Here is a 12589-nt window from a genome sequence, read left to right as displayed (position 1 = left end):
ACAGTGGAATAACACTCTGTCTCTTCCAACAGAGGAGCGTGGGGAAATAATAAATCACCAAGGGGTGTTAGCACGTTCCTCTGCAAGAGACCGCTAAGGAGCTGTCTTGCCACCAGAGGAGCGAGCGCGGCGCGTCGTCCAAGAACACAGACCACCAGGAACGTACTAACGGCAATCCCAAACGGTGCAATTCACACTCACGCCCAAGGTTCCTGAAATACAGAAAATCACAGGAACGGCTATCCGTAAAGAATAATCGGCAGTGCCCGATCTTCCTGCTCGAGTTATATCTAGTTTTCAGCATAGCGTCCGAGTCACGTGGGGCGTGACTCGCGCTATGCATGCCGGGAACTGTAGTCCAGAAGGGTCGGGTTACTTCCTGGTTTACCCTTCGATGAGCAGTCAGTGCATTACCGTCTGCTAGGACCTGACAAGGACTTTGAGCACTTTGCTCCTGCTGTTCAGTGCTAAAGTGTATGTGCTCTCTCCTCTAAACATGGTAATATTGACTCCTAGCCAATTGGCATATTTAATTTACTTATAAGTCCCTAGTAAATTGCACTACATGTGCCATGGGCCTGAAAGTTAAATGCAGCTAGTGAAATCCATTCTAGTTTTAGGAAACTTTGAGTTTAAAAAGATGCTTGCAGTCATCATGAAGGGATTCATCTCCTGAAAACGTTAATGAGATCCAGTCTGCGATACCCCTGTGGTATCATATGTAAATAATATACTCTAATCTCATTAGTGGAAATGTATTTATAACAAGACATGTTCCTCTAAGCCTCCTACATTACATGGATCAACAAAAGAGCAGATAGTTGCATGTGCTGCCTCTGTTCATCCCACAATTGGGAGATCCTAAAATACAGAATTAGAGAAAACTACCGGAGTGGTCACTGACTACATCAGTGGTTCTTAACCTTTTGTCTTCTGACCCCCTCCCGCCCCCTTTAATCATTACTGATACACTGGGACCCCCACTGAATCATTGTTGGAATCCAGGGACCCCGGCTGAGTCATTACAGGTAGCCAGGGAACTCAGCCTAGGCATTTTTGATAATCTGAACTACAAAACCATACACAACAAATACAGAAACAGGCAATCATCATACAAATACACAAAAGATAAAACATTCTATTTAATTTGCAAGTAAATATAAACAAATCTAAATTTAAATTTTGATAGGAAGTTTGGTGTTTTTTTTTTCTTTCATTCAATTGAAGCACTCATTGTCCATACTACGCATTGTTTGATTCCCTTGCACTGCTCCCACAAATCAATCTGAGGATACTAATTTAATTTTAAGCCTTCAGATTTAAAGTCCTTCACATTTACATAAAGTTTAAAAAAAATTATTTTACATTTTACTCATTTGTTTATATACACTTTGTTGAGCTCTTACTATTATTTAATTTTCTTAGCAGTCACAGGTCCCCTGCATAGGGTTTGCGGACCCCCAGGGGTCCCGGACCACATGTTAAGAACCACTGGACCACATAATTTGAGGAAGAAAGCTGTAGAGGATCTGATATACGTTTGAGTTAATAGCACCAACTGCTTTCATTTTTCTGTACTTTCAATTCAATACAACACTCATTTTAAAAAAGATGCTGTTAGTATTGGTGTCCTTATTTCACAAATCTGAATTGCAGCCACACATGACCATCTAATATGAACTGTTTACAATTACTACTTGTATTTTCAAAATAGTTGTTAAGTCTACGACTTGATAGTTATTACGGTGCATGCTTGAATGAACACTTATTACTTTCCACTTCTTAGGAATCTTCTGAAGATGTGTCTGGAGGATTGCCATTTTTAGTAGACCTGGCATTAGGTCTATCAGTGCTAGCTTGTTCCATGCTCAGGATATTGTACAGTGGACCAGAAATCACCAAAGAAGAAGAAACGTGTCAGGACCTTTTACGATCAAAACTTCTACAGCGGTAAACACACACATTCTGCGTTTGTTATGCAAATGTGTTTTATTGTGCCAAATAATGGTGCATCTGCCTTTCATTGTTTTGTTATATAAACCGTGGATGCATACCTGATAATTCAAAGCTCTGATGTAATAATTTTCTTTCTGTGTTTACTCTGTGCATATTCTGTAATAGTGTTCAGCTATAATTAGTTGAAAGAAAACAGTGGGCATACACACACAATATCGGGATGTTCAATTGGTGTTTTAGCATACCATGATCAGTTTTCTCATATTCTTAGGTGATACATAACTAAGGAGCGTTCAGACATTTGCTATATGATTCATGTATGCATTCCTCAGCGGAACATTGACTTATTACCCACCCCATTTTGTCCAACAGTGAAGTGTTTCGTCTCTCAGTTGTTACATCCTTCAAAAATGCATTATACGTCATGGGCTTTACAATCTGCTAGTTGTGGTGTCCACAATGGATGTCACTGACTAGAGCTGTAAAGGAAGTACTGTTGTAAGTGAATACTCCTTTACTTTTCATGCAGTAGCTCCTCTCTTAATAGCATAAATGTGATGTCTCACTGTCCGCAAGCTGTGCTGAGCATCAGAAGACCTGCAGTACAAGACAGCAATACAAACTTCATCCTACACATAGATACCTTCATCCTTGCACACGTAACCAACCCCTCTTCACTCCTAGGTCCAAAACCCATAAAAGCACATTGTCTACTTATCCGCATTACTCATTGCGTAAGGCATCGACACATGCATTGTTCATTGCAGTGGGACTTCAACTCATACATAGATTTTTGTCAGTCAGATGTGAACAGATCCAATTCATACAGGCTACAGACTTGTTCTTTCACCCATCCATACAGCCGCGATCCAACAAGCACAAGTTCACTCTTACTTCGATTCATACAGCCAGATCTTTTGAAGGAAAAATGCCTTACATCCACATAAATAAATTGTTGAAAAAGATGACTCTAATCCGTATCACTGTCACCAGCAGGTTGGTTGATCTCCACCCTGGTACTTGCACTGGTGCCTAAAGATCAGTGTACACAGAATGATGTACAACATGAAGACCTTAAATGGTACCTCAAGTGCACCTGTGCAATATGCAGTTTTTTCCACACCTTATCTCTTTATATTTAAGTTTGCCAAACTTCAGTTTCCAAACACAGATTTGAGTCCTGTCTTACAACTACCTGCCAGTTTCCTCCAATATGCCCCCACTTTGTTGGCACGCTAAAGAACTCTAGCAGTTACCAGGGATGGAAAATGATAACTCAGTTCGTCTTGTGTCCAAATGAGATAATAATTTACAAATCTAATTGATCTGACTATTTTATAAGTGAAAGATAGATTCTTCTTTGTTGGTTGGGTGAGTTTGTGTGGTTCTGCTGATGAGTGAGTGGTGAATGTGATAATGAGTCCGCAGTTGGCTGACTTTGTGCGGATGTGTGCCATGATGGCAGCCATATTGGAGAGAGGTCATGGCACCTGCAGCAACTCAGCCTGAACTAATCATTCTAGAAGCACCACTAATGTTCCAGCATAATGCACTTCCACATGAGGCTACAGTCCTAAGTTGGGACAGAAAGCTAAAGCAGAAATTTTCAGCACCCCCTCTTGACAGATCACACAGTTTAGAATATCACCAGCTAAGGAGGATTGTTCCGAGGTAGTAGGCAACCTTCTTCATACGAATGCTATGATCAGCTAACCAGAAAACTTGGAGTTATATTCCAGGTAGAAGAATGATAATAAAAGCAGATGGGGATAGCTGAACGGCAGATGATGGGAAAGTAAAATTAAGGGCCAGTTAATCCTATTGAGTTTTCATGAAAATGTTATCTGCAAGAATATTGTGCACTAGCTAGGTAGGGTATGTTACAGAAGTACATGAGTTTGTCAACATTTGTGTTGGCCTGGCACTAGAAAAAGACAAAGAAATCGCCTGATGAAATAAGTTTGAAAATCTTTACCAGGGGGTAGGAACATGTTCTGCATGTATCACAGACTTCTTATTAACGTACACAATTGAACTGAACTGAGACAACTTTACATCATGGAGAGACATCTACGATTCCAGTTTTATTTAGTTGGAGCAGGTTTGCTCTGTTTAAAGGTTTCTGTAGAGCTCATATATGCTTGATCTTCTCACTCTCTTCTTGGGAATATATGACATGACAATGCAAACAATTACAACGCTTGCTTTTACAATGCGTTTTTTACATCACAACTACCATTACATCGCATGATTTTACCATGCATGCCATTACAACACATTTTTCAAAACTACCATTACAACGCATAATACTTTTAGGGCAACAGTAGGGTAAGTGTTGGATAGTGTAGGGGTAAAAATGACTATTCTCACTCCAGTGAGTGCAACAGTAGGGAATATGTTGGATAGTGTATGTGTAAAAAGTAGTATTCTCATCTACCCCAAAACCCATACCCACCCTAAAACTAATAAATCTCCATTACTTACATTATAATGCGTTGTAATGGCATTTGTTGTAATGGCATGAGTTGTAGTGACATGCGTTGTAATGGCATGCGATGTAAAGGCAGTTGCGTTGTAAAAGCAGTGCGATGTAATGACTACGTTTTAATGGATGTTTCCCCTTCTTGGCACCCCATCCCTTCCTTCCCCTTTACCCATCCCTCCACCTGCATCCCTCCCTCATGTTGGTGTATTGCTAGCTAGGATGTTAGATGATAGATTACTTAAAAGACACTGGCCTAAGAAATGTTCACTTACATAAAAGCTAAACAAAATCTGTTGCAGATTGAAGGAAGGTGGGCTTGTTCATGGTGAGTTTTGAGATTTGTTGCTTAAGATGGCGGGTGGGTTATGTCAACGCTCATTAATAAGTAATAAAAGTATTGAAAGAATTCACGTTGCTGCAAAGATGTAACAGAAAGGGAAGGAATTCACACTGCCAAGAGATGCCACTGCATTATTATCTTTAGGAAGGAGTAGAAATTAGACAGTCAATTGCTACACTCAAATGTATACTGTAGATAAATCCAAATCTCCATTTTCATGATTTGATAAGCTACATGTTTTGAACGGAACCTTTTAAGCCTGTTTGGGACTCCCCAAACCTAGACGTGGGTTCAGCCAAATTAATTCTGCCAGGAGAGGATATTGCATAGGCTGTAACCTTTCAGCTTCTCTAGTGTTTCCACTTAAATTATTCCAATCACTACTGGAATACTTGTAGTATTCCTGTCAGCACATTCAGATTTTCTTGAGGATTTAAAAGAAGAAAATTATTCTTCAGAAAAAAGGCACTCTTTCTGTTAGCATGTCATTGTAAAATGTTGTGTGACTTGTGCATGCCGATTGCATGGTATGACATAGACGTCAACACTTTGCAGTATTTCTATTTAGAAATCACACATGAAAGTTCCTTTTCAATTACAGATTTCCAAAATCTGTGATGGTTTATAAATGCCCTTATTTTTCTAAAAACTTACAGAAAGGAAACCGAAAATATAGTTCCTGAAGGCAGATGGATATGTTTTGTGCACTTTATGGATGCAATCATTCAGTCCCCTAGTGTACCACCAAGGGACAAGATTAACACGCTCCAAGTAATTTTGTAGTTCAGCTGTAACTATCTATTTAATGCGGTCATGCTGATAAGGTTATTTTCTTTCCATATTTCCGGAGTATCGAGTAGTCTGTGGAGCACATAGCGATATTCTCTGGACAACGTTACTTGCCTGGGGTGTTTCCTCCATGCAGGCAACGCGGAGGCTTTAGGCAAACAATTGGATCTGCATCATACTCGAAGCAAACAGAACTGCGTTTCATAAAATTTTACTAATCAAGTGCTGAAACTGGGTTCTTGATTGGTACCTCTACAATTCAGCATTTACACAGTCTATGCTAGAAAACATCTGGGGCAAAATAAAACCATCTTTGTTGCTGAAGCTCCTACAGTATGGTGATGGCACAGTCATCTTTGATCTTACACTGATTGATCTTTAGAGGTTTCTGGATTCTCTTGATGTTTTAAATTGTTTCAATAAGCTAAAAATCTGAAAGAAACAAGTTAGTGTTAGATTCCTTACCTTAGAATATCCCCAGGCGTCAGACTGGATCCAGAAAGTTTTCGCTAGTAGTACCTCTGCCCGTCAGTAGGTGGTGTTGTGCGGCTCCGCGTCCGTCGCTGGTGTCGTATGTGCCGAGATGACGTCACGGAGACTACTTAGGCGCCACTCGTGCACGCAGGCGTCAGTTCTTTATTTTTTCGCGCCAGTAAGCGCAGATCCAGTTAGAGCACGTACCTTAGTAATTTTTTTACTATCTTTTTGAGACTTTTGTCTCTTGTAAGTTTGAGTCTACTCTGGTGCATGTAGGGATGCCTGGTTTTAAGTCTGGTGGGGCCTGCTGTCGCAATATGCCAGTGTCGAACCCCCACGACGTCTGACTCTACTACCTGGAGAACGACCACGACTCCCGGTCCTGTATGGACTGTCTGGCCATGGCTCCGAAGGCCTTGAGGGAGCGGCGCCGGAAGCTGCTTGAGGTCCGGCACTCGTCCCAGTGCCATTCACGGTCCAGGGGCCGCTCCAGAGAACGCTCGCGGGGCCACCATCATTGCTTCTCGGTCTCCAAGTCTTCACCCTCGGATTCAGGTAAGAGACGACACAAAAAGTAGTCAAGCGTTGCCGCTCTCCGACGTCCCCCCGTCGGTCCCCGGATGTGGACGAGGGGGACAGGGGTTCTGCCCCTGCGGCTCCTTTGGAGCCCGGTAGTCCCGCGGCCTACCCACCTTATCCGGGTCCGTTGGCGACTCCCGCACAGGTGCAAACATTTCTTGCTACCATGGACTGCCTGTTTAGGCCTCGGGCTCCCGCCAGCGTGCCCTTGGGCCCCACGGTCCCGTGTCAGGATCCTGTTGGGCCGTCAGCACCGCCTGCGGCTCTGGCCCTGGCCCCGGCGCCGCAGGATCCTGTGACGCTGGCTCCGGCCACGGCGCCACAAGCTCTCACGCTGCCGGCTTCGGCCCCAGCGCCACCCTCGTCTCCACCTCCGGCGCCACAGTGGATGCCATTTATTCCGCCCCTGCCCAGGTTCCAGGACAATTTTGTCCCTACCTTGGAACCGCATTGGGACACGCCGCCGGTTCGGCCCCGTCCGGCGCTGTTCCCGGGGCCGTTTGTTCCTTCCCTGGTCCCTGCCCTGCCGCTGCAGTCTGTATCACATACGGCAGAGGTGGAGGACGACTGGGAGGGTTCCGAGGACCCTCTTGCTCGTCAGTGTGACTCTGAGCAGGACTGGGCAGACGAGTTAGAGGAGGCCGGCGGCCTTGCTGTCTCCTCTGACTCGGGGTTTGCCTCTCCTCCGCCTACCATGTTGGAGGGCGCTTCTTACACAGTGGTGCTCCATCGGGCAGCTGAGGTCCTCAACCTTTATCTCCCTACGGTGGCCCTAAAAACTAATCTCCTCACTGAGGTGCTCCAGGCGGCGTCCACTTCGTCAGAGCCCCCACTGCCATTTAATGACGCCCTCACGGACTTCTTACTGGGCACTTGGTCGCGGCCAGCCACAGGGGCTCCTGTGGATAAGAACGTCGCCAGGCGTCATCGCCCGGCGCCGGGTGACCCTGCATTTCTGACCACTCATCCTACGCCCGAGAGCCTGGTCATCTAAGCTTCGATGTCCCAGAGTGCCTTTCCCACGGCTCTGCCGGATAAGGACTCGAAGAAGATGGAGCAGTTCGGCAAGGGGTTGTTCTCTTCGGCCAGCTTAAGGCTGCGGTCGGGGAACATCGCCTATCTCTTGGGCCGCTATTTCCACGCGGTGTGGGATACAGTTGCATAGGTGAGACCCTAGCTGTGCTATCCCAAGCTGTTGCCGAGAGTAAAGGTGCTGGTTAAGTTCGCCATTCGGTGTGGTTTGGACACCGTGGACTCACTAGGTAGAGCAATTGCTACGACTGTGGCGCTTCGTCGCCATGCGTGGTTGAGATCTTCCGGGTTCTCGCCAGATGTCCAAAGCTCACTCATGGACATGCCCTTTGATGGCACTCGCCTGTTTAGCCGACAGTGCGCTGGAGCGTTCTAGGGACTTGCGGGCCACGGCCAAGTCCTTAGGTCTTTCCACGTAAAGCCCAGCCACTCCTGGCTTTCGTTCCTTTCATGGCCACTGAAGGGGCGCCCAGGCACGTTCCTTCAGCAAGCCTGTGTAGACCTTCCCTCAGCGCGGCCAAGGATACGGTTTCCGCAGGGGCGGGTCTGGGAATCAGCATGGGGGTCAGTTCACCTCCGCCCCTGCTGCTTCTACCTCCAAACCTTCCTAATCCGAACTTTGGGGGGGCACCCCACGCCAGTGGTTGGCAAGATCCACCATCACCTCCCCCACTTGCACGCTATCACATCGGACAAGTGTGTGTTGCAGATCGGCAAGGGTTACTCCCTTCCCTTTCAGTCCACTCCTCCAGCCATGCCACCTCAGTACCACCACATGTCTGGGGAACACTTGGCACTTCTCCAGCAGGAAGTCACGGCCCTCTTGGCCAAGGGGGCCATCAAGTGGGTTCCTGGGCCAGAAGTAGGGAGTGGTTGTTATTCCCACTACTTTCTGGTCCCCAAGAAGGACAAAGGGGGTCTGCGTCCGATCTTGGACCTCCGGAACGTCAGCCGCTTCCTCCGGAAGGAGAAGTTCAAGATGTTAACTTTGGCTCAGGTCTTGTCTGCTCTCGATCCAGGAGACTGGATGGTAGCGTTGGACTTGCAGGACGCCTATTTTCATGTTCCCGTCCTGCCGGCCCACCAGCGTTACCTGCGGTTCATGGTAGGCCACTAGCACTTTCAGTTTACCATGCTTCCCTTTTGGCCTTACCAGCGCCCCTCAGGTGTTCACAAAAGTGATGGCGGTGGTCACAGCTCATCTGCGCAGATCGGGGGTCTCCGTCTTCCCCTATCTAGACGACTGGTTGTTGAAGGCGGGCTCGCCCCAAATGTTCCTCTCCCACCTCCAGACTACGGGCAACCTCCTGCATTTGCTGGGGTTTTCCATCAATGTGCCGAAGTCGCACCTGAATCCCTCTCAGAAGCTCCAATTCACCGGAGCAGTTCTGGATTCGGCGCAGTTTCGGGTCTATCCCCCCGAACAGCGTATTCGGAATATTCAGGCTATGATTCCGATCTTTCCGCCTCTATATCGGGTTTCAGTCAGGATGACCCTCCGGCTCCAGGGCCTGATGGCCTCATGCTAGTGCAACATGCCAGATGGCATATGCGGCCTCTGCTGTGGGACCTTAAGTTTCAGTGGGCACAGCATCAGGGCAACATGTCCGGTCACATTCAGATCTCGGAGGGCACTGCACATCAATTGCAGTGGTGGCTCACGAATCGCGATTGGGTCAATAGCAGCTCCCTCTCCCTTCCCCAACTGGAGTTCACAGTGGTGACGGATGCGTCCCTCCTGGGATGGGGTGGCCACATGGGAGAGGCGGAGATCAGGGGCCTCTGGTCTCCGGTGGAATCCTGGCTCCATGTCAACCTTCTGGAGCTGCGGGCAATCCTACTTGTTCTGAAAGCCTTCCTTCCCTCTGTCCAGGGACAGGTAGTGCAGGTGTTCAAAGACAACACCACCGCCATGTGGTATTGCAACAAACAGGGCTCTGCGCCTCTGGACATGGCTGGAACATTGGGCATGTCTCTGGTGGTTCAACACCTGGCAAGCTACCTGAACGCCAGGGCGGACGAACTCAGCCGCAGATGCATGTTGGATCACTAATGGCGTCTGACCTCGGACGTGGTGCATGGTCTCTTTCTTCAGTGGGAAGAGCCTTGGTTAGATCTATTCACCACCGAAGAGAACATGCAATGTCATCAATTCTGCGCGTTGGAATTTCCAAGGCGGCACTCGCTCGGAGACTCTTTTCGTCGCGAGTGGAGTTGCTTTCTGTTGTACGCCTTTCCGCCTATACCACTTCTGCCCAGAGTGCTGAAGAAGATCAGGCGCGACCGGGCCCAAGATATTCTTGTGGCTACGGATTGGGCAAGAAGAGTATGGTATCCCGAGCTACTCAGTCTGGCAATCTGTCCTCCGATCCGACTGCCTCTTCGGGAGGATCTCCTGTCGCAGCAGCAGGGGACAGTCCTTCACCTTCACCTGTCCAGCCTCCACCTCCATGCGTGGAGATTGAGCGGCGACAGTTGACAGCTTTTGACCTTCCTGCCGAAGTCTGTGATATTGTTTTGGCAGCCAAGCGTCCCTCCACTAAAATGGTATACGCCTGCAGGTAGAATAAATTTGTGGCATGGTGCACAGCGAAGGATCTGGATCCCCTTTCTGCCCTTCTTTCAGAAGTTCTTCTGTTCCTCCTTTCTCTGGCCCAGCTTGGCACTGCTCTGGGCACTATCAAGGGCTATATCTCGGCCATTTCCGCCTTTTTAAGGCTTCCAGATCAGCCTTCTCTTTTCAAGTCGTTTCTTGAAAGACATTACACAGACGTTCCCTCCGGTCCCCTTTATAATGCCTCATTGGGACTTGAATCTTGTGTTGGCTTATTTGATGTGCGCTCCCTTTGAGCTGCTTCACAACTGTCCTTTACGTCTTCTCACTTTAAAGACTGCTTTCCTGGTTGCTATCACCTCTGCCAGAAGAGTGAGTGAGCTCCAGGCTCTTTCTTCTAACCCTCCTTTCCTTTCTGTTCATCCGGACAAGGTGGTGTTAAGGACCCGTCCTTCTTTTCTGCCCAAGGTTGTCACGCCCTTCCACATCGGGCACACCATCACTTTGCCCACCTTCTTTCCGCATCTTTCTAAAGAGGAAGAGAGGCTCCATCGTCTGGACCCAAAATGTGTGCTCTCGTTCTATCTGAAGCACACACAACAGTTCCGGGTGGATGATCAACTCTTTGTTGGCTTTGTGGGTGCCAAGAAAGGTCGGGCTGTGCACAAACGAACCATCTCTCGGTGGGTTGTTCTGTGTATTAAAGCCTGTTACTCCTTGGCTAAAAAGGAGCCTCCTGTGGGGCTGCGTACCCATTCTACTCGGGCGACAGCAGCCACTACCGCTCTGGTCCTCGCTGCATACCTTTACCAAGCATTATTGCCTTTACAGCCACGTCCGGAGAGACTGCTTCTTTGATCGCTCTGTTCTCCGGGATTTTCTGGTGTTATCTTAGTTCGCAGACCTACCACCGAGGTTGGTATTGCTGGGGTATCTATTCTAAGGTAAGAAATCTAACACTAACGTGTTTCTTTCAGATGGACAAGTTACTTACCTTCGGTAACGATATATCTGTAAGAAACATTAGTTGGTGTTAGATTCCTTACCGCCCCACCCATCCTCCCCGCTCTGCGAACTGATTTCTAGGGTTAAGGTCATCCCTTTTAGGGCCCTAGTTTTATGCACCAGTGGTCAGTGTCTTGCATGGCTCTGCGTTCCTGGCGTGGAAAGTAGTGTACAGAACTGACGCCAGCGCGCATGAGTGGTGCCTAAGTAGTCTCCGTGACGTCATCTCGGCGCATACGACGCCAGCGACGGACGCGGAGCTGCACAACGTCACCTACTGACGCGCAGAGGTACTGCTTCCGAAAACTTTCCGGATCCAGTCTGACGCCTGGGGATATTCTAAGGTAAGGAATCTAACACTAACTAATGTTTCTTACAGATATATCGTTACCGAAGGTAAGTAACTTGTTCGTTAATGCTAGTAAGATGACAGCGAACAAGGTCATAAACCGCTCCACTAGATTCCATTGCAGGGGAGGGGGAGCATAGAGACTACCTAGCACCAGGGGATCCGCCCCGATCCTGCTCCGGATAAACAAGTAGCGCCCCTTTGTGTCTGTCCACTGTTCATCATGAATATAGGGGACCCTGCGGTGAATTAGTATAGCAACCCCCTTGAAGCCAGAGTGGAAGAACTGTTGAAACCCATATCTCTGGAGGCAGAGAGCCTTCGTACCCATGAGGTGTGTTTCCTGTAACAGAAGTATATCGGCCCCAGCCCGCTTTGCTTGGTGCAGTATGGCCCCGCGTTTAATTTTATCCAGGACACCACGGACATTCCAACTAACTATGGGGAGGGTACCTGGGGTCTCCTGCCCACTACGGGATATATCAGCCATCTGGACGGACATCTACCACTATAGCCACCATGAGGACCTTTCTGTACGTATGAGAAGAGCAGTGGACCATCAGTGAGTGTGCGATCTGTAAACATGAACAACCCCCACCCAACAAACACCCAACCCTACACCTCAAAAACACTGAAGCATCTGTCGCGGTGGGGCTAAGCCCCAATCCCCAACGGGGGAACGGGGGCCGCCCCAACCAATGGATCCCCAACTTACTGCCCATGTCCCCCGCCAGCAAGGGCCAGGCGAAGAATCCGGCCCATGTCATAGTCTCTCCGATTAGAATTCAATAGTCTAGAGCTCTGCAGTTGCCTGTGGACCCATACATCAATCTGCCGAGATTTGTCGCCCAGATACAGAGCCTCCCCGAGAGGAAGTGCCATTGGACTGACATAGAGCCCGTGACCGTCTGTTGCCTTTTAGCTGTCCCCGGGGACCTCTCCTGGCCATCTCGCTCGAAGAAGAATCTGATTCTCTTCCAGGCAGCGTGTGCACCCTCACCCGCACCGTCTCATCGGTCTATT

General features: G+C 47.9%; 1 protein-coding gene across 2 annotated transcripts in view; it reads left to right on the top strand.

Annotated features, from left to right (window-relative positions):
* The window catches only part of HECTD4 (HECT domain E3 ubiquitin protein ligase 4), a 2430065-nt gene that overhangs the window by 483600 nt on the left and 1933876 nt on the right, over positions 1-12589 (top strand). For both annotated transcript variants that reach the window (XM_085634374.1, XM_085634373.1), the window contains exon 26: positions 1787-1950. In XM_085634374.1, coding sequence (XP_085490500.1) covers positions 1787-1950 — 164 coding nt within the window. The remainder of the gene's footprint in view (positions 1-1786; positions 1951-12589) is intronic.

This window comes from Triturus cristatus, chromosome 11 (assembly GCF_964204655.1).
Source record: "Triturus cristatus chromosome 11, aTriCri1.1, whole genome shotgun sequence".
Lineage (NCBI taxonomy): Eukaryota > Metazoa > Chordata > Amphibia > Caudata > Salamandridae > Triturus > Triturus cristatus.
Note: the sequence above shows the minus strand (reverse complement) of the source record. Positions and strands in the feature narration are given on the sequence as shown.